This window comes from Erigeron canadensis, chromosome 9, assembly GCF_010389155.1.
Source record: "Erigeron canadensis isolate Cc75 chromosome 9, C_canadensis_v1, whole genome shotgun sequence".
Lineage (NCBI taxonomy): Eukaryota > Viridiplantae > Streptophyta > Magnoliopsida > Asterales > Asteraceae > Erigeron > Erigeron canadensis.
In genome coordinates, this window is record NC_057769.1 from 3,319,513 (window position 1) to 3,342,826 (window position 23,314).

A 23,314-nucleotide genomic window follows, 5' to 3' on the forward strand; every position below is an offset into this window, starting at 1 on the left:
TTACAATGTTACATCTACAAAGTTCATTAAAAAAAAAAAAGGAAGATAGCTACTGATCAAATGTCTAACGATCTTACGATCGACGAAGATTCGCTCCCAATTGATGGAAGAAATATGTGGGGCGATCAACTTATTCGAGTATTCATGATGTAAAAAGTAAGTAAGTAACTGCTCAGTGCCGTCTTTTGCGGGTTTTGAGCCCCAATACCTCGACAATGTATGGGGGAGGTTAAGATGTAGGCAGACCTTATCTCTACCTAAGTAGAGAGACTGCTTCCAGTTTCTACCTAAATGGTAGAAAAGGCCCTCCAAATTTTGCATGGGATGAGGATCAAAGCCATGACTTCTATTTTTAGAGGCAAGGATGCTTACCACTGATCCAACCATGCTGCTTTTTTCATGATATAAAAAGTGATAGAAGCAACCATCATAGAATTGGACAAGGATCTTCTCATATTAAAAAACAATTTGATAAACATCTTGCTATTTATTCAAGAGTGCATAAAATATTTCAAATCTTTATTATATGTTCAATTTTTCATTTTATTAGTTTTCATTCTATCATTAATGAACATGATATATATATATAGTATATATATATCTATATCTATAAACCCTTGTAAAGGGTATTGAAATTAAGAAATTAAGCAATTTTTCGTTATTTCTAAAATACCCTTACTTCTATTTTAGGAAATTCAGCAATCTTTTCAATATCCCCATATTGCCCTTAATTCACACATTATCTCTAATTTTATATTTCTAAACACAATATCTAACACATAATCATTTATTTCTCTCCTTTTTATTTACACACACACATATCGATTATTCCTCCACTGTTTTGTATTATTATCACCGTTCAGCCGCCACAACGCGCGGGCATCAACCCTCGTATATATATATATCAAGTTGGTTTTTAACTTAAAACTTGAGAGGATTATATATGATCTTATAAAATTATACTCGATAACATAATATTCTTAATTCTTTAACAACAGGGATTATACGGAGGTATTGAGTTACATCTTAGATATTTGTTTATTTTAGAGCTAGAAGTAAGATACGGTACTAAAAAACTAATTTATTAAGTCAAAATAAAGGAAGAAATTCTAACATATATCGAGTTATAATTGCGAATGTTTGGGTCAATCAAATTAAAACGATGTGAAGATATGTATAACATTCGTTTATTGTCGATACAGTATCAAGTTTTAATTTTCAAACCACATCTCGATTTTATAAAATCATAAAGTGAAAAGATATCAAACTTTAGACAAAAGATTTGGGCCTAATCTTTTCACTCTCCTAGTCGGTATGCTTATTTTAGAAAGCCCAAGATTAAGGCTGACAAAAGCCCATTATTAGACCTAACTAGTAATAAGATATATATAAAAATTAAAAAACACACAGAGAGACATTAGAAACCCTAATTTATTTATCAAATCAAATCAAATCAAAGAAGAGAAAATGGATAAAGGGCTGCTCGGAAATGTTGGAGATATCCCACCTGAAGATCAAGCTCGAATGACATCCATGATCGAGCAGCTTCAAATTCGTGACAGGTTTTCCATCAACTCACTCTATTTCTGTATGTATCTATATATCTATATCTATATATTCAAACATGTGAGTGACCTTGTAAAGATTTACTGTTACCCATTAAAATCCCTTTTTTATATTTCAGTATACACTATCCTTATTGTGCAACAACCAAACGGGTTTTACCCTTTTTGGACTGTAACCGACCCGACCCGGACTAAAGCTCAACTTGTTAAATTCAATAGAGTTTAATAAAGGTGAGTTCGAGTCCGGATTCAGCTCGTTTAGTTTGAAAGAGCTCGATATCAGGCTTATTTATGAACTCGGTTAGCCTTGGCTCGGTTCAGGCTTAGTTTGTATTAAAGCCATATAGATAAAGCTTAAGCTCGATGAGTAATATTAGAGGCTCAATTGGTGGCCCATTGATAAAGTCTTTGTCTTTTGGGGTTCCCGTGTTCGAGTCTCACTTCTCACATTAGCGGGGTGGGTAAAGGGCGTGTTTTTTTTGTGTGGGTATATTCGGATTTCGGTTGTCGTAGGTTCAATTTTTAGCCATTTTGGTAGTTTAGGAGTAGTATTAGGATGGTTTGTAGTTCGAAAAGAAAAATGAAGTCAATCTAGATAGTATATAGAAATATGATTAGTATGTAACTTATATTTTATATAATTTGTATGTAAAGCTCGTGCTTGAGGTCGTTCATGAAATGAGTTCCAAGTTAGGGCTACGTTCGTTTAGTCTTAGCTTGAGCTCTGTAGGAACTGATCTATATTCTAAGTACTCACAAGTCGATTTTCTAATATGCAGCCCTAATACCTTTTTTGTTGTGAATTGTGATAAAAATAAAGTTATGCTCCGATCTTCACATTAAACCTTCAAATGTGAATGAGTGAGTCTAGATTCTTTTAAGAATTTCAAACTTTGTTAATGTTTCTATTCTTTCTTGAACATGTCACAAGTTCAAGCGGTTCTCATTTACAAAAGACCATATCGGTATGTAATTTGAAAGTTTAATAGGCAACATGTGTAACAACGAAGAAGCTGATTGTGGTTGTTTCAAGTATGTTTGTTATCCATGTATATCTTCAAAAGTACTGATAATTAATGGGTTAAACTCTGTTTGTTATTGCATTGTATTTAAAAAAGTTGAAGACCTTAAGAAGCTGATTATATACTTTTGCCTTGTCCCATGCAGTTTAAGGATGTATAACAATCTTGTAGAGAGATGCTTTACAGATTGTGTGGAATCATTTAAACGCAAAACTTTGGATAAGCAAGAGGAGACCTGTGTAAAGAGATGTGCAGAGAAGTTTTTGAAGCATTCAATGCGTGTCGGTTTGAGATTTGCTGAACTCAACCAAGGAGCTGCTACTCAAGACTAAAACGAACTTTCAGCTTTTGCCAAGCTAGTATCTGCACTGCTGCAGTTTAATAGTTTTGATTTAGTCTTTCAAGTAAACACCAGTAAACACCACCATAAACATGTGTACATTGCCAAGCGATTTATCTGCTTGCTGAGTTTCATAAGTCGATTTCCATTACTCTAAACCTTTTCCTTACTCTGTATCTCTTGATATATGATGATCTTATATTGCAACTTTAGAAGGTATGTTAACAAGCTTTTTGAAAATGCGATTGCTTTTCTTGTGCCTTTATTCTTTTAATTTATGGATCCATGGGATATTATATGTTTGGCCTTTCAGTTGGAAGATAATAGGACTGTTGAAATCCACGACCCTGAAAAAAAAACAGGATTATAATCCGCTATCAACATTCTTCTCTTGTAACTTGTAAGGTTTCAAGACTAATTTATGATATGAATGGATGTATGTCAAGTTTATTTGGTAATTATGAGTTGTCAACTGTTACTCGCAACCAGTACAGCACTATTTAGGTTTTTGACAACTTTAATACTTCATTGATGATACAACATGCCTACTCACCAGCAGCACTAGGAATGAAAACACATTGCTTGATCATTTGAATTTAACTTGAATGAGTCCAACTACTTTGCCTGATATTAGTGGAATATCTCAAGGACCGACTCATGTATTAAAGCTAGATAGCGACGCACATATAGCATGTCTGATGACAAAGCTTGCGTGAAATTATAAAATATCACAACTACAAACGCTGTCCTCAATCTGCATTTGTTGTGAAACCAGAAAGAAAAACTGAAGGACGAATACACATAATGATGAAATTTCCTCCAAGACGTTCCATTTCTAGGCCTTACTGAACCGCCAACTCACGTAAAGGGGAAAATGAAAATATAAGGATTCATCAATGTGGCTTGCTCGCTAGAAATAAAAGAAGTGACGATGGAAAGGCTACAAAGAGATTAACTCAAACGGATAAAATAGAAGAAATCGTGTACAATACCTTAATTGATTAGGACAATTTAAATAGATAAAAAGTTGTCTGACGTTTATATTCTGGCACAAAACCTCCTAAATCAGTTGGTTCAAAAACATTAGCTTAATTATAAAATTTCCAAGATAAGTTTCATACAGTAGACATCTATAAAAGGAACAATATATGCGGACAAAAGTGTTTTTAGTCGATCAAAACTGACCCCAATTCGACCAAACCAGAAATTATTGGCTTTGACCATTACCCAACCCACCCGTTTTGCCACATCTTGTGATTGCACGGTCATGCTGAAGCAATTTCCAGTTAAGGTTTACTTATCGGTCAATCATCATTCCCGATCCAAATCTGATGACTCGTCATCCTTTCTCCTCCTTTTTTCATTCCTCCTTTTCCTACCACTTTTTCCGTCGTCACCATCAGTTGTACTCCTCTTTAACACATCCCTTCCGTTGGGGAAATTCGAGATAACAAACAGATAACCGGATATAAACAATCTTTGAAGGCACGTGATCGCTTTCAGATTGAATCAATTTGGCAGTTCACTCAAACTATTCAATCGGATACAATAAAAGATTAAGAATTTTTTGTGCGTTTGTGTTTGAGAGAAAATAAAACCAGAAAGAAAAAGAATCAGAATGATCAATTCTGTTATGGGATATCTTTTTATCAACAAAAGGGCAGTTATTGCTAGGAATTTCGAGTTGTCACATTTGGTCCCTCAAGTTTCGAAAATTAAATTTTCGGAGGGATTTTCAATTAGATTTTCAAGTTCCCCAGCCAGGGGCTCTGCCCCTTGGACCCCGCCAGGGGTTGCCGCCCCTTGGACCCCGCTCCCAGGGGCGCTGCCCCCGGACCCCCGTACCTTAGGGGCTTCACCCCTAAGGTCATAATAAATTCAAATAGGCGTGCACTCCGCACCACCAATCCTATATGATGTATTATTATGACAATACTGATCAAACAAGTTAACCCAATTACACTAAAATATCCACCACCTTCTTCGTCCTATCCCTTTTTCTCTCTCTCTCATAATCCAACTCATATTTATCAGGATCGTCATCTTTCTTCTTTCTCAACAACTTTGATTTCCTACTCAACCTCCCGTATTTCTGAGCAATGGCCCGGTCGATCTCTCAATCATATTCAGAGTCAGAACACTCTTCTCTTCGTCACATCTGAACTCTCGTTGGTTCCTCTTTATTTTCCTTAATGCTCAAAAAGTTTCTACATTGGGACGTCAGATGACCCACATGACCGCATTTCTTGCAGGACCTGCGAGTCTCATCAGCATTGGACCCAGTAACACGAGCAACTGCAAGCAACCCCCAAAAACTAGCATAATTGTTTTCTCCCTCAGGTGCATTGGATAACAAATATATTACATAAAGGACAGTAAACAGACTCCTTGGAGTATGAAGAGCAACGCAGAGACAAATTCTAAAGAATCATGTACAAAATACATAGCATGATATATAATACATGGATTAGATAGTTGGTAAGAAATTAATAGCTACCAAAGATGGTATAAAAAAATTGCATGTATAGATCAAAGGAAGTCGACAAAACTCAGTCACCATTTCTTAAACCATAGAATTAACTCCCGTTTGTCACTAAAGGATGTTTGAGAAAGTCATTTCCATGATCTAGCTGCGTAGGTTGAAACCTGCAACAAACAAAGAAAGAAACAAAAAAGGGTGTTTCCAAATTCGGGCCGAATCTGGTGAGGGTTATATGGTAGAGGATTCAGCAATAACTGATCCGTATTTGGTTAGGTTTGTAAGTGTTTATAACTTTATATAGCAGATTTTAGAGCTAAACTTCTAAGATGGGTTATAAATTTTGCGTTGACCAAATTTTAGCCACACTAACATCTGAGAGAAATGTGAGAACATATCTGAGCAATTACGACAATCAAATAAAATATTTGTTTGCTTGCAATATAGCATCAGACATGATGTCTATATTAACATCTAATAATGTGATTCTATTTATCAAAAATTAACTCTAGTCAAAAGCAAGTTTGTGAAAGCATGGACGATATCAAGAGTATGATGGTTTATAAACTCTTATTATTGAGCAAGAATATCATTTGTTACTCATATGAATTCAGTCAATTCACCAACGACATGTCTCTGTCACAAAACGGATGTTCTAAAGCAGAGGTCAATAAATGTTAGGTGTTAGATAATAGGTACTATATGTGTTGATGTAACAACTTACTTTAACTGATACTTTCATAACGATTTTATAGAATGGGCTGGCCACAATGACCATTTAGCACTAATGTGTTACTGATCATTATGTGCATTACGTTTTCATATCATGTACAGAAACATATACTCGTATTATACATTAACTTCCACACTTCATCAAAGCTAGTTAGTCAAATCCTACAGGCTTGGCAAGCAAGTTTCAATTTTCAAAACCAATCACTTCCTATAACTCATTTAGCACAAATAGACTAGCTAAAACATTGTTCATTCACCCCTTCAGCCCTTCAGAAACAGAAGCCGGTACTCTCTTCAAAGCTTCAGATTCCAGAAAACGGCTCAAATTCTTGTCTTCCAAATGTTTCTGACACACAGATTTATAAGATTCAACAATAAGGATACAGAGTTACTAGTTAACAAGAGCCGCATTGAGTAACTTATATTACTAATATATATCTTTTGGTGTATCGCCTACTCGTTTGATCTATTCCAGCGATACTGATGCACCTAAACTCATACAACTATAAATTTCACAGCTTATTGCATAACCAATTTCACATTTAACCTATGAGTCCAAAAATACACTAAAAAATTCCCAAAAATTTAAATTAAAAAGAAATAAATTACAAACAGCAAATTCATAACGACATTAACTTTTGTGTACCCTTTTCAATGCTCATAATAACTATAAAAACTAATTAAATGAAAAAAATCCCGAAAAAAATAAAAACACTTACTGATAAACAATCTTTGTACTTTTCCCACTCAGAAACACAATCTTCTTTATCCCAAAGACCCTTTAAAAACTTATCTGAATACCACCTAAATTAAAGAAAATTAAACTAATTAATTACATATAAAATAGTAATAGACATTACAAAGCAAGGGCCTTTTTAATTACAAAAAAATAGAAAAAAAAAAAATCTTGAAGGACCTGTTGAAACAATTATGATAAGCAAGTCTGAGATCCGCACAAGGAGATGCTGTTTTTGATGTTGATTTCTTCTTGTCCCTCAACAAACCCATATTATTAAAAAACAATAATAGAAGAAGTTTAAAGGTTTTTTTTAGTGAGATTGAGTGTGATTTTTCGAATATAAATTATGTAACGATTTGGGAAAAAATTAGGTATCCTAGATTTTAATAGATATATGTATGCAATTTTATGCTGCATACCATATAGAATTGGGAATATTATGAATAATAGATAGGGACTAGTTTTGTAAATGTTTGAATGGTTGTTAGGTTCGTTCGTTTAGGTGGGAAAGACGGTTACAACCATCTCGTACGTGTATCAGATAGCAACTTGTGATCAACAATATTCAGTTTTAGTGTGGGAAATCATTTTTTCAATCTCCCAGTATTTTCTCTCTAATATTATAATATTATATGTATAATGTATTTGCTTATTTTGAATTCAAAGTGAGCGATTAATTTAGGGCTTAAGTGGGTTTGTTTGTAATACTTATATGCATTAGTTTTTTAATCCAAGAAATGATTTATATGCATTAATTTTTCAAAACTAGATGAGTATGCGGCGGTATAGTGTCGGTGGTGATTGTTAGAGATGGTGGTGATAATTTATGTACATGTAGCTGATTCAGGAGGACAATATAGTTATTTTACGAAATAAATGATATATAATGTAAATATGTAAGAAGGATAACATGGACCTTTAAAGATTTGAATTTCTAATACATTACAAAAATAAAACCCCAAAATGATTTATAAGTAACTATAGCTATAGCGTGTTGAAAAGCTTATGGTGTAGCTAACAGCATATTTGCTTTTTTTAAAGAATTTTTTGAAACCTCGTTAATATTTCCATAGTTTCCTGAACACGTCTCTAGTTCAAGAGATTCCCAATTTCCCATTTGCAAATGACCATATATATACCAGCATGTAATTTTGAAGTCCAATAAGTAAACATGCTACGGGTAAGAACCTAAAAACTAATTGTGTCAAGTATGTTTATTATCCATGTAAACCTGGAAAGTACTTTGATAATTAATGGCCTAAACTCTTTTTTTGTTATTAGAAAACAAGTACGCTTATTAAACTCTTTTTTGGTTATTGCATTGTGTTGTTTTGAAAAAATTAAAGAACTTAAAAGGCTGATTATGTCAATATGCCTTGTCCCTTGCAGTTTAAGGATGTATAACAATTCAAACAGGTAAAACGTTGCCTGAAGTTTATTTTTTGGCACAAATCCTCATAAATAAGCCGGTTCAAAAATATTAGCTTATAAAATTTCTAAGACAAGTTTCATACCCAAGTGTTTTTGGTCAACCAAAACCAACTCAATTCGACCAAACCAGAAATTGATGATTTTGACCATTACCCAACCTGCCCGTTTTGTTACGTCTAGTGATTGCACATGTTCATATTGAAGCAATTTCCAGTTAAAGTTCACTAACTAGTAAATAAACATGAACTCTGCAGGAGTGCAGGCATCTAAGGACTAAGGGATTGGTAGATTAAAACATAAGAACACACCACATACCATTACACACCACATCTCCTTGACAATGGATCCAATGGATAACAAAGACATCACGTAAAGGACAATAAACAGATGCCCTGGAAACTTGGAGTACGAAGTGCAACGGACAAACAAATCCTAAAGAATTGTGTAAAAACATGGCATGATCATAATACATGGATAAAATATTTGGTAAAAAATAAAAAACTAACATCAGAATGATACGAAAAATTGCATGTATAGATCAAAGAAAAGTAAATGAGTAGTTTTGTAACATAAGAACACAGGTTTCAATAAAGAAAACAAGTGAGATACCTTTTACAACAAGAGTACTCCTTTCGGTAATAATGACTATTTTCTGTTCCTCTTCTCAGATCTTATTGTGTCCCTGCCAACCTGCGAATCCTCGCTAGCATCTGAATCAGAATCAGAGCTTCTCTTGCCCTTACTATTCCTCTTATGCCTTTTCACGGAGTCTTTAGAGCTATATGAAAATTAAAAAGTCCTCAAAAGTATATCGAATTGAATCTCTAATGAAAGAGGACGGAATTTTAAGACTACCCATGTTTTTTGTTTCGTCTAACGATTTACGATGTGTGATAATGATTTGGGTGAATTTTATTATTTAATTGAAGAGAGAGAAAGAGAGAAAAATGTGTGTTCCAGAATGGTTCTTGAGTTCTTTTTTATTTTTAGGTTCTCAAAATAACTCAACTCTAAAGTTATAAATATATCTGGGTTTTTTTTTTTAAATGTACATACGTTGTTTTATCTAAACCCCCATGCAAGTTCATCTACTCATCGTGACCTATATTTTTAAATTAAATTTTGCCAGATTTAGGTTAAAACATAAAAAACAAAGTACAAAATTGGGGATTTTGTGGAAACTGTGAACACGGGATGATGTTGGATTGTTCGGGTAGTGACTAGTGCTTGCGAAAAGGAATAGCGAGTCGTGAAAGATGAGACTGCTTGGTCCTTCTTTGGCACTATTGGCATAGATGGTATCTAAATGTGCAGAATGCTTTGTCGGGTTGCTGATAGAAGAGCTACAATTGTGCCTTTATTGTTGCTGTTTGTTGGGCCATAATTGTATAGAAGTGGAAGGCCTGAATGATATTGGTCTTATTGTATCATGATGAACTAGATTTTAGACCCGTGTCCAACACTGGACACAGGTTTACAATATTAACAATATTATATTATTATACATTTAAATCATAAAAGCTTATAATTTTAAGGATATACGTTTCTAAGTGTTATATTTTGTAAGTTTTAGTACAATAATCATAGGTTCGTTACTGTCATTATTAGCCGAGACATATTGATGGAACGGTTTGGCGTAGTCATTCCACAACGCACATGTTATAATAAATTCTTTTTTATAGAATATTTTGAATCAAGTTGTACTCATAATATGTTATTATTATGAAAAATAATTAAGAATTAAAATATAAACATATTGTAATCATGTGACATTCAACTATATGTATTTGATCATGATACGGACCTATAACACGGATATGTTTGTTTTCAATCACATGTCATATATATGATAATTAGATAACAATTAGAATTGTTTTTATAGTTTTTTGATAACAATTAGGACTATTTATCTGAGTGACAAAGGTAACTTAAACATTATTACGCAAAACTAATATATAAAAAAGCAGAAAATTATGTACCTTTTTTTATTAGAGATCATATGAATTTTGAATAGAGTTCATATTGATTTGGATTTAGTATTTAAGTACCTCTCTGTTATAAATCGTGTTTTGTTATATGATCGTCTCATTTCTGTGAAAACTAAATATTAAAATTTATAATTTATAAAATCTAATCTAATATTTGTTAATAAGTCATTACGTGTTGAAAAAAATTTTTATAGACAATATTTCGTATGTTGAAACTTTTTTAACTAATTAAATGATTGTAACCTTTTACAAATTCTGTCATGGCAAAAAATAAATATAAATTAAGTATTCAACGCTAAAAAGTGTAAATTATCGATGGAAAACAAAAAAGTGTAAATTAATGAGATTTTTTTTACAATTTATTATAAATACTAATATAATAATATATTAGGATAATGATTATTGTGATTTTTAATTTGTAGTTTATCTAAATGATGACATAAGCGAAAATCAATTTGATGAAATTAAACGATTTAATTGGTTAGTAAGTCATTAGTTCAACTGTCTTATAGTATATATTAAGATTACAGTTTGGGAGTGTCCAAAGAAACCAAATCGAACAGGAAAGGCTTGCACTTAAATCTACTACCTTGGTGGCTTGGTATGTCTTATTTAGTCAAAATCACAAATTGCAGTTGCAAATGGCAAATCTTATTTGCGATTTTGGGTCTACATCGCAAATCTGATTTGCGGTTTGCGATTTTATGAGTATTTTATGAAAACTCTAAAAAAGTTGGATATTTTTGTATATTTAAAGTGATTTTTGGGTATTCACGTTATTTATTAATTTTTTTTAAGTATATATACATAAATTTAAAACAAACAAAAAAGCATACATACGGTCATATAATAAATAATAATAAATTAATAACAAGTAAAGCAGAAAGAAACCGATAACATCAAAGTTGAGAATTAATTAAACACGCACAAATACATAATATAGATATGTTAATAATAACAGGAAAGCAGCAGCAACTAATAATATATAAAAATTAAAAGAGTTGGATCTTATTAATAATAATAATAATAATAACTTGGGAGGCAACGGCGGCCACATAATTAACAGGCGTGCTTCATATATGAGGCTGGGTATTCGAGTCCTCCGGAAGTAGCATAGTTATATTTGCTTTCGTCAGGACAACCGTGAAGCCTATGATACTCCTTGGCCGCAGCCTTCTCCATCTTCCTCTCCATCTTGTTCTTCTTCTTCCTGCCATAATAATAATAATAATAATTATTATTATTATTAGCAGCATCATCTTTCTTATTATTATTATTATTAGCATCAGCAGCAACATCATCTTTCTTATTATTATTATTAGCATCAGCAGCAACATCATCTTTCTTATTATTATCATTAGCATCAGCAGCAACATCATCTTTCCTCTGAATACTTTCCGCTAGCATCTTTTGAAGATACTCGTGAAAGGCTTTCATATCAGGTAAATTAGGATCAATGTATGACAATTGCTCGAACGTCATCTGATCCATTATTAGTATTTTTTTTAGGTTATTATTAGGGTTTTTTTCACTTTTTGGGGATTTTGATTTTGCGTTAGGTATCTATATATGGCATTCCTTACATATAGATGATCTCAATTTTAATTTCATTATACACCCTGAGGTATATGATATTATCAGGTTTCACTTACAAGTATTTACCTCTTTTATTCTTTTATCATTATATCTAGCACTTTACACACTCCATACCTTTTTGTTTTTAATACTACTAATAATAGTAATCTGCTAATCATGTATTTTATATCTCGTTTCATCTAATTCCCAATTATACTAATCGTTATAAAAAACTTCAATCTAATTTTTATGACAGTAAAAAACCAGAAGCTGCAAAGTAGAAAACCACATAAATTAAGTCATCAAGATGAATTGTTATATTTGTTTGCAAAAGATAAAGCAACGGGTTCATCTGCAAAAGAGGGGGGAAATAAGATGAACAATGAGGTAAGAGTAGAAACAACCACAACAAAATATAAAAGAGAAGCTTCCGACTATAAAAAAAGTAAAAAAATAATGAGTATAAAGAAAAGAAAGCTGGAAGACCAGGAGGGATTCCATTAAAGATGTATTTGAAGCTATCAGAGAAAGTACAGAGGTGTTTTAAGGTAAGATCATGCTTATGAGTGACTGCCATTTTTGTTTTAATTATCTTCTTTGTGGACTATTTTTATGTCTACTTATTATTAAGGTAATGAAGAGCTAGCTCTCATCCACATGTTTACTCTGAGGAGGAGATCTACATAGAACTCCTGAGCTTGGATTTGGCTCCTAATGCGCGATTAGGAAAACACATGCGCTATTTGGATGTCCTTACATTGTAGAAGTGATGACTACCACCTGAAGCAATATTACCGTTTTTTATTATGAATTTTAGTGCTTTTTTAGTCTAATAGCCCATCCTTAAGTTTCTAAGTGCATTTTTGGATGTTCTGTTCTTGTGATTATTGATGTCACATTCTAGCAGCCGCTAATGCTTTTGTGAACTTTTTTGGACCTGCAATTTTATTGTTTTTTACTATGAATTTTGGTACTTTTTTTTAGTCAAGAAGCATGATGCTATTTAGTTCAAAATCTGCTGCTGTAGTTCAAAATCTGCTACTGTTGAATAAACATCATACCTATATAATGGTAGCTTTTATAATTAGGTGGAGTGCATGTTTTTCTATCTTATTCAGACGTGCGGCGGCAGCATAACAACATTCTCGATAACAACAGGTCGGAATCAAACCCATCCGCATGCGCCTTCGTTTTATGTATCTTGATGTCTCCACCTTCATCATCATCATCTTTCTTCTTCTCAATATTTATACCAGCTTCCTCCTTCATATTCTCTAATAGGTTGCCGAACTCCTCGGCAAAGTCCTTCAGTAGAATCAGATGATGCTGATGCGCAATCATATTCCGCATTCAATGACATTATATTATTAAATCCAGGGTTTTTTCTTTCCGGGCCGTCCTTTTGATTTTTGTTTGATTGAGATTTTGATTGATTTTTGCGGATTCAATTCCCCTTTAATTTCTTTTCTTTAATTTTAGTCATGTGTATAAATATGGTAGGTTGAAAAAAAACACTATTAGATGTTCTAAAATAGCACATTGCTATTAAAAAAAAAAAAAAAAGTTCTAAAATAGCTTTTATAAATAATAATAATGATATTTCCACTATATATATATAATCCTCAAAAATTCAAGTTCACGTATAGTTTTCTTAATTAAATCGACCATATGTACAAATAATATAAGTTTAATACGACATACAATTTCAAAATTTTGATGTACATGACAAAATGATATCCTCTATCAATATATCCATATATATATACACACACACTGACACACACGATAGAAAGAAAAGAAAATAATTTAAAAATGATATATGCTTTTCTTGTCAGCCCCATCCACGTCAGTCTGATGAGAAACCTTACGTAAAATTATAGAATGCCCCAATTGAAAACGTTGTCATTAACTTGCATTTGTTGTGAAACCAGCAATAAAAACTTAAAAGATGAATACACAGGCTAATGAAAATTCCTTGCTTCGTCTAACGCTAGAAGACCACTGAAAGACAACCAGGACGAGAGTGTGTCACAAAGACATTCCATTGCTAGAGAACCTTGTTGAATCGCCAACTCCAGAAAACGGAGAAAGAAAAATATGAGAAAGACATACAAAGGATGTTTGCCTAAACATAACATCTGGAAGAAAAAGAAAATAAAAGAAACCAGTTCTCCAAGTCTACCATAGAAGGACTTGCCAGACGCATGAAATACACACTTGCCAGATAAGTGAAATGCATTGCAACAAGGCTGCCACCAGAGTACATAACAACGTACAATTTGAATTACTAGAAAAATGTAACTTACACAAGTACATAACAGTTGATTAGTAATAGGTTTATATAAATACTAATCCTTTCACCAGACATATCGGCATGACAATTCACATCAACAACACTACACCCAGCATTTGTTTTTCAGATCAGCATGAGAATTCACATAAGTGACGCTACACCCAGAACCCTGTTTGCAGTGCCTGTAAAATACAAGGTGTTAGGGATCAACAACATGTCCTCATGCAAAGAGAAAAAAGTTTCATGAAGAAATGCACAAGAAACGTAGCATGAAAAATACCTGCATATCAAACGCAATGGAATCAAGCACAGAAAACAATATCTACAAAGCAAGCAAGATACCAACAACGTACTTTGTAATACAGAAATACAGAATATAACATGATCTACAATTCTACATACAAGTCTCACACAACCAATTCAAACAATCATGTATATTGCAGGATACAAATTTAAAAAATTGCATCATCTAGGAAAGAAGTAGAACCTACTACAGAATCAGTGAAATTGTTCAAGTACCAAAAGATCCAAGGCTTTTGCATTGCTTTTGGTAAAAATTGAGTGATGGAGCATACAATGGGAAAATGATATAAAGCCCAAACAGATACAAAGCAGAGCATATAGTATTATGCTCTTAAAAAACCAAAATGTTACATGTAGTACCATGGCGTATTTGATGCTCACCACTTGCAATCATTTCGGGATATGTTATATCTCTATGGATTTAAATAGATAAAATATAAGAAATCATCTACAAAGAGATTAACTCAGATGATTTGAATGATTCAAACATGTAAAAGTTGCCTGAAGTTTATTTTTTGGCACAAATCCTCATAGATAAGCTGGCTCAAAAATATTAGGTTATAAAATTCGAAAGACAAGTTTCATAACAAAGTGTTTTTCGTCAACCAAAACCAACCTAATTCGACCAAACCAGAAATTATTGGATCTGACCATTACCCAACCTGCATGTTTTGCCATCTAGTGATTGCACACAGTCATACTAAAGCAATTTCCAGTTAAACCGCTCAATCACCATGAACTCTGCCGATATCTAAGGACTAAGGGGCTGATAGTTTAAAACATAAGAACACACTACATCGCCAATGAGGCACAGATCAGCTAGCAAAGACGCTTCCCTGGATTTTACCCACGGGTCTTGGGTTCGACTCCTTGGAGTGACAAATTTGTGGGGTTTTTCCCTGAATTTCCCTGGTTGGGTTCTGTATATTATCAAGGCCCAAAAATTGAACATTCAAAAGAAAGAAGACACTACATCATTCGAGTTGACTACTACCAAACCAATTACTGAACTACTGTACATATCATATGAAATGATTTTATAGTGCAGTAGTATAGTATCTCCTAGACAATGGAAATGAGAACCACTGAATCCATCAGATAACAAAAAATTGCATGTATATATCAAAGAAACAAATACTAAAGAATCGTGTACAAACATGGCATGATAATATACGGATAATATACTTCGTAAGAAACAAATAACTTGCACCAAAACTGTACAGAAAATTGCATGTGTAGATCAAAGAAAAGTAAACGAGTAACTCTGTAACATAGGAACACAAGTTTCAAAAAAAAGAAAACAAGTGAGATACCTTTTAAAACAAGAGTACTCCTTTCAGTAATAATGACTATTTCCTGGTCCTCCTCTCAGATCTTCTTTTGTCCCTGCCAACCCACGAATCCTCACTAGCATCTGAATCAGAATCAGACCTTCTCTTGCTCTTACTCTTCCTCTTATGCCTTCTCACCGAGTCTTCAGAGCTATATGAATCATCTGAATCTCTATGACTCCTCCTCCTCCTCTTATCCTTCCTACTCTTCCTGCGATGTGATCTGCGCTCCCTGTCCTCATCGGATGACTCATCATCCTTTCTCCTCCTTTTTTCTTTCCTCCTCCTCCTACCATCTTTTTCGTCGTCACTATCAGTTGTACTCCTCTTGGCACTTCTCTTCTTTGACCTACCTCTTTTTCTCTTCTCATAATCCGACTCATCTTCATCAGAATCTTCATCTTTCTTCTTCCGTGAAGACTTTGATTTACTACTCAACCTCTTCCCATATTTCAGTGCAATGACCCGCTCGATCTCTGAATCATAACCAGAGTCTGAACTCTCGCTCTCCTCTTCGTCACTCTCATCTGAACTCTCATTGGTTCTCTTTCCATTCCTTTTTAGCTTCTCTAAACCTGCATTAACAGCGGCCTGAATAGCTTCCGGATCCTTATCTTTATCTTCCTTAATGCTCAAAAAGTTTCTACATTGGAACGTCAGATGACCCACACGGCCACATTTCTTGCAGGACCCACGAGCCTCGTCAGCATTGTTCCCAGTGATACGAGCAAGTGCAAGCAACTCCTGGTAACTAGCATAAGCATTTTCTCTCTCAGGTTCTGCATTGGAAGACAGAGGCTGTGCAGAATTCTTGTTATCTTCTTTGTTTGGAGCATAAGGGTCATATCGAATTGCAGTTTTCCAAATATCATGGGTCTGCAAGGCAGCACTACTGTGTACCCGATTGTTGGCTGGCATACGAACCCTACCCGCTGTGGCCGGCATCTTGAGAGTTAAAATAAAGATCTGCACTTTAAAATCAGAAATAATGGTACTATAAGAATTCATACTCAAATTAAAGCATGGTAAACACTAAATAGCAAATTTCGAAAAAACAGTTAGCAACAAAGGTCAAAATTCAACAGTTAAACTTTGCTCCGTATTTTATTTTTTTTTCAAATGACGCTTTTCCTATTACTGCCGTTATCAACATCCTATTGTAAATCTACATATAAGTAATGAAACTGGCGAAACAGGCCAGAACCGCACAAACTGGATTTCATTCGCTAGTAATTTCAGGTTCGACAAATTGCATATTGCTGTCTATTTTTGAATTTATACAACCTTTGACAACGGTTCAGCTGACAAATTTCACGGGTGGCAAAAACCGTACGAACCGCGTGAAATAAAAATGCAATACATCACCCTTTTTTAAACCATAATTCTCCAATATTCACAAAACTTATATATTAATAATAAACATAATAATACACCACAAAATTTGAAACCTTTTTTATAATATAAGTTTCAATTCCTATTTGGAAATCAGAAATCAATCGAATTTCACTACGGTATAATTAGGGTTTCGATAACAGCATACAAAAAAATCACCAATTAATCAATAAATTCAACCATATTTAGGAAGAAATACAGACATATAGATATAGATATATAGAATCAAACCTGCAATTAGGTCTATGCGAACGCTGGTTTGATAAATGCAATGATGGCCTTGATGGGAATGGAAAGATTGAAAAGGGGGAAATTCTTACTAAGTGGGTTATTTATAAAAATTGAATTTGGGCCGGGTCGGATATTCTGCTCTGTGGGCTTTTGCTTTAGAGGGCTAATTTAAAAGTTTTATGTCTTTTTGGTATGGACATAATTAGTGCTTTGGGTAAAGAGTTTTCTTAGGCCCGAATTATGATTTTTATTTTTTAATGGAGTCTAATTTATTTATTTATATATATTAACGTTTTCTTATTAGTAATTGTGAGTTTTCAAAGGACCTAATAAGATCTTTTGGGTTAAACTCTGAATCAAAAAGACAAAAAATATATAAAACATCGTCCATTTACTCGTTTGTTATCTTATTTGAATGGGTACTTTTTTCGGTAAAAAGCCGTCATCCCTTCTTAGAATTTTATAAATAAAAAACAGAGTGGTAAATCGACTAATACAACCACGCACCTAGTGCATAATCCAAGTAAACAGGGGTACAAACCACCCCTTGGACAACAAAAACTTGAAAAGAAATTACAGATTTAGGTTGTGTCCATTTGAATCAATGATTTATTTTTCTCGATTGAGGAAACATTTTAAAGTTATAATTATGTATAATAGACATTTGAAATGTATAATGTCCGAAAAGAAAAAAAAAACAAAAATCGATAATTTATAAAGGACAACGTGACATAAAAATATCATGTTCTACTTACCTTAGGTTAATACTAATATTACACTATTGTACTTACACATACATTAATAGGGAATTATACTACATAAGTTGTTATTCGTAAGTTTGATGTCATTTTCACAAATATTTGATTGACTGATTTAATTATTTCTTAGGCCAACTTAAAGAGTTGAAGTCCATTCAATCATGTCGCTTGCTTATAAGTTATGAAAACTACAAATATAATTATTTATACCACAACCATCAATTTGTTACACTAAATAAATAAAGCATGAAACTTTATTAATGATACACGAAAAACACGAAAAGGAAGAAAAAAATATGACACAACCAAATAATGTTAGAGTTTAATTAATTATGTTGAATTATAATCTTTATATAGAATAGAATGCAACCGTTAGTAAATGTGATATATATCAACAAAACAATACTACAGATAAATTGGCTAAAAGCCTAAAAGACTAAAATGATGACCTGGTAAATAAACAAATATATTTAAAAGCGAACAAAAATCTATCTTTTGTACACTCGCACTGTCAAAGTGTCAAGTTTATATGATATGATTAGATCATCATGACCACTAAAGTATTTCGCATCTAGAATGTCAATAATCAAAAAGCAACTTCAGTATATATAACATAATAAAACTCACAAGAATCTTTTTTATGTGATAAAGATACATATATCGTTAACAACTAATCTTATGCCATACTACCACTTGTGATTTCTTTTTCTTTATTTAGCTATATTTATATTTATTATTTTTACTTTCTTTTTGGTAAATTATCAACATTTGCTTTAGACTAATTGCAACTCTTCATCACATGTCGATTGTCATCTTGGAAGAGGACAATTTCACTTTCAGATCATGTACATTTCGTAAATAGTTAAATATAGAGTTAAAAACATAAAGGTTATGTTTTCCTTTTACGTAGCAAACAGTCAAACATCCATCCATTATTAAAGTTTGTTACGTTTTTTACATATATAAAAATATATTGAACTAAAAGTTCTTACTTTTAAAATGTACTAGCTTTGTACCCGCGCAATGTGGCAGGACATAAAAAAAACGTTGGTTAAGTAAGGTACGCGATTACGGGATTACCGTACCTATGAGTCTATGACTATGTGTGTTTTAAACGACAAAGACGGTGGCGGTTTTGGGGGCGGTGGCTACGTGTGTTTTACAGAGAAACGGTTCTCAGGGGATGTATGTGTGTGCTTTGTTCTGGGGGGTTGTGTGTGTGTGCTTTGTTCTAGGGGGGGTTGTATGTGTGTTTTTTTTTGTATAATATGTGAGCAGCTCCAGGGGAGGGGAAGAGAGACAAATTGGGTGTAAGGTTTTCTTAAGGGTATTTTTGATATTTTGAGGATTAAAGTGTTTGGAGGTAGTGTAAGTTAAAATGGTAAAATAGGAAATTTAAAGGTAGAGTGTTTAATTTGGAGGGGGTAGTTTGTTTATATAAGGAGTATAGATAAAACATGCATTATTATAAAGTATAAAGCATTACATTTTACAAATACGTAAAAAAGTTTTAAAAATCCATAATTTTAAATATATACAAATACATATTATGTAATTACGATTATGTCCTTAGCTTATTCTATAAGCTTTGTATACACTATATAAAGGGTGAAACCCTATTGTATAGAAACACACACATATATAATACACAATTATTCTCCCTATCTTCTTCCTTTTATCATCTTCTATTATTGTTGTTGTTAATTGTTGTTATCATTGTTGATTCAATATCATTCAATTTCTAACACTTCATATTTAACTTGTTACACATTTTTAATTTTTATCCACACTAACTATTAATTTCTCAAACAATTAAATGTGGATATATGATCAAAATGTGTTGATAATATATATATATATATATATATATATATATATATAACATTTCAAGTCCACTTAGCTACAGTTATTTTTTCCATTTTTGCTTTTTTACCACAACGCTTTTAACATTTTCACTTTTGACACATAGTTACTTTCCAACCTCTACAATCAAACTTCTAGGTTTTAAAATATGACCACCAACTTTTCTTTTTTTTTTTTTTTTTTACTTTCTACACCGTTTTTTTTCAATCATATACAACCAACACTGCCGGCCACCTATTTTAAACACCACCAAAAGCGTCGTTCAAAAACTTTGACCACCATCGTCGGTCACCACCTCATCTGGATCTATAACACCGGCGACCAAAAACCACCGCCAACAACCTTTAAACCGTTGGTGAAAAACTGACAACTACCAACAGTCAACAACTCACCTGGATCTATAACATCAACAACCAAACATCAACAATCTTTAGATCATATACAAGTTCAATTTTCCACCAACAATCTTTAGATCATATACAAGTTCAATTTTCCAGACCCTCATCGCTAGCCGCCTACCTTGTTTGTAGTGATATGACTATATGATATCAATCATATCACGTTACGTACTATAAATATACTATATGTACATTATTGTATCCAATGTTTTGTGTATATTAATCTTTCTTATCCATAAGATGATAATTTACGTTTAAAAAAGTGGAAGAAAAAAAAAACAAAAACAATACACGTCAACATCTTAATGTGTATGAGAATGCAGTATACACAATATTGTAAAAAGATGTAACAACTAACAATACTTTCTGGTTAATTAATCTTGTGACATCTAGTTTGTCAACAATGAGTGAGATATGATTATATATGCCATTATGGGTAGGTTAGACATACCGTATAACTGTAATTACTTTGTTTTAATTGAGGTATCGCTTTTTGAATCGTTATAGGATTACCAGAGTTAAAATTTTGGAATATTTTCAAAATAAATCATAGATATTTTAGTTAATTATGAATAAAAATAACATGATTGTTGTTCAAAAAATTCTTTTATTCTTGTTGTTTTAGTTTATTGATATGGATAAAGTATATCCTTAAATGTCCAAAATACTATATTACTCGATAAATCTATTTGTACGTTGAACTTTCTGTAAAGTTAAAAATAAAAAGAGGAGAACGAAAAAAATTCATGTTGTTATTCACCAAATTGTTAGACTATCCATATCAGTTACATGTTGTCCTTCCCGCAAAGAGCTTAATCGGTATGACATGTCAAATTTTTACTTATTTTTTTCTAGAAACATTTTTTACCCACAATAACAACATATTTACCCTTCTTACAAATAACTACATAATTTTCTTCGATTTCTTCATCCTTCACCATCCTTCATCGATCACAAACACTCAATGATGAAGATCTTCCACCTCTATCCTCATGACCCACAACAATATCTTTTCCATAAACATCCTCCATGTTACCACAAATCTTCTATATATAGACACCTTTGATGTGCGTAGCATTATAAACAATACATATTACACACAACAACAATTTTGTTTTGCCTTCTTATTGAATGATCCAACGACCCCATTTTCATCATGCGTTCTTACAACATCGTTGGTTGCCCAAAAGGACGTCACGACTCGTTGAACCTCGACGCATGAGTAACGTATAAAACTAAATGGTTGACATCAAGGGTAATCATATAAAAACGAATCATAAAAAACTAAATATTTATCATTTTCCTTTTTAGTTATCAAGTGCTGTTTTTTTTTTTTTATAATTATTTGTACTCCTTATTTAAATCTTATTTTCTTTTTCATGGACAAGTATATCACTAGGGTCTAGGCATTCAAAGAAAAACGGATAGGAAAGATAGTCACATGGTTGTGTAATAGTCAAACTGCCACAATTATAAAAGTCGTTGGGCTGACCACTTTTAACACACCCGTGATATACTGATTCGCATCGTGTGTGTCCGGCCCTCCGGCCTTTTTTCTGTGGGCATCATGTACAACTCGTATAAAGGGAGCATTTATGTTGACTTTTCATCTCTATTAGTCATAAAAATATAGATTATTTTTCCAATTGACTGTTCACAAAATAAACAAAACGACATGGAACATGGAAGATGTTTGTGAAAGGATATTGTTGAGGATGATAAGATGAAACAGATTCTGCCTTAAAGCGTTTGTAAAGAAGGTTGTTCTTCAGGAATTTTAGACTTGTTTATTTACGAGTATTTGTTATACTCGGATTAAGCTCAAGACCGGGTTCGTACAAAATATTCAAAAATGTGTTTGAGCTAGACCTGCCTCATTATTGTTCGAGCTCGAACTTGATGCTCGTTCATCTTTTAGAAAAAAAATTAATTAACTATATTTAAAGGGCGTGAAATCGACAAACTCGTCTAATTACTTGAAGTCTTGAACTCGAGCTTGAATAATCTCATTTATATTCATGTATAAACTAATCTTGTATTTAAAACTCAATTTAACGAGCCAAGTCAAAAACTAATTCTTTTAAGCTCGTTCGTGTAACTATTCGAGTTCAATAACTCGACTTGAGCTTGACCCGAACTCGAAATAGTTAATCTCGAAATCGGTTTAAACGAGCTCAAACTCAGATAGCTTGAGAATTTCTCGGCTTGATTCTCACCCCTATGTTTGTTATGTATTTGTATATGTATATATTAAATATCTATATCTATATATGTTAATTGTGTGTTTGTAGAAAGGATAAATATATTTTTGAAGATTATAAAAAATATATGTGGAAAGGTTATACGGAAAGCCGATGAAATATGTTCAGCTCATTAGAGTGTTTGTGTAAAAGACCAAACCAAATCTAAGATAAATAAGTATCGTTTGTTTTAATTTGTATCAAACTAAGTATTCATTTCTATAGTAACATTAGCATATTCATTTACATGTTACGAGCATGGTACCTGCGCAATGCGGCGGTGGGGCAGACAATCTGGTGGTGGCGTTGATAGGGTTTTATTTTGCTAGAGATGAAAATAGTTGAAGGGCATAGTTGGTATATCACGTGAGAGGGTGCTTAGCAAGGAAGATTATTTAAGAGCATTTTTGTCTTATCAGATTCTTAATTAAGTTAAGGGAAGAATCCAGTTTGCTTTATAAGGTATTATAGATGTTAAATACACATTTTAGAAATTTGTAGTCTAGGTAGGGAGAAGGAAGTGGTGTGGCTTAAAATCTCAACCCTCTCAAATCCCACCAATTATATTACTCCAACTCATTTTTTCTTTTCAACCATCCCAACCAACTCTCCTAACCATTTTTATTGGCATTTA

General features: G+C 32.8%; 3 protein-coding genes and 1 long non-coding RNA gene across 5 annotated transcripts; 2 read left to right on the forward strand and 2 right to left on the reverse strand.

Moving 5' to 3' along the window:
• Window positions 1-1,407: 1,407 nt before the first annotated feature.
• LOC122582454 (mitochondrial import inner membrane translocase subunit Tim9) lies at window positions 1,408-3,167 on the forward strand. The gene is made up of 2 exons (XM_043754846.1): window positions 1,408-1,562; window positions 2,733-3,167. Exons 1-2 carry the CDS (start codon window positions 1,468-1,470, stop codon window positions 2,917-2,919), a joined length of 282 nt encoding a protein of 93 aa, XP_043610781.1. The 5' UTR covers window positions 1,408-1,467; the 3' UTR covers window positions 2,920-3,167.
• Window positions 3,168-6,266: 3,099 nt separating this feature from the next.
• Window positions 6,267-7,146, reverse strand: LOC122580938 (uncharacterized protein At4g33100). The gene is made up of 3 exons (XM_043753084.1): window positions 7,055-7,146; window positions 6,858-6,942; window positions 6,267-6,484 (listed from the first exon to the last, which is right to left on the reverse strand). Exons 1-3 carry the CDS (start codon window positions 7,144-7,146, stop codon window positions 6,392-6,394), a joined length of 270 nt encoding a protein of 89 aa, XP_043609019.1. The 3' UTR covers window positions 6,267-6,391.
• Window positions 7,147-11,645: 4,499 nt separating this feature from the next.
• Window positions 11,646-13,261, forward strand: LOC122582414. The gene is made up of 3 exons (XR_006321177.1): window positions 11,646-12,419; window positions 12,503-13,029; window positions 13,153-13,261. It is a non-coding gene; the product is annotated as an uncharacterized LOC122582414 (long non-coding RNA).
• An 871-nt stretch (window positions 13,262-14,132) lies between these two features.
• On the reverse strand, window positions 14,133-17,495 carry LOC122581925 (CAX-interacting protein 4). 2 transcript variants are annotated; one of them, XM_043754244.1, is made up of 3 exons: window positions 17,422-17,495; window positions 15,781-16,764; window positions 14,133-14,346 (listed from the first exon to the last, which is right to left on the reverse strand). In XM_043754244.1, exon 2 carries the CDS (start codon window positions 16,741-16,743, stop codon window positions 15,817-15,819), a length of 927 nt encoding a protein of 308 aa, XP_043610179.1. In that variant the 5' UTR covers window positions 16,744-16,764; window positions 17,422-17,495; the 3' UTR covers window positions 14,133-14,346; window positions 15,781-15,816. The 2 variants fall into 2 exon arrangements, with proteins under 2 accessions (XP_043610179.1, XP_043610180.1); XM_043754245.1 differs by having other exon boundaries at window positions 15,781-16,769; window positions 17,422-17,483.
• Between the last annotated feature and the right edge of the window lie 5,819 nt (window positions 17,496-23,314).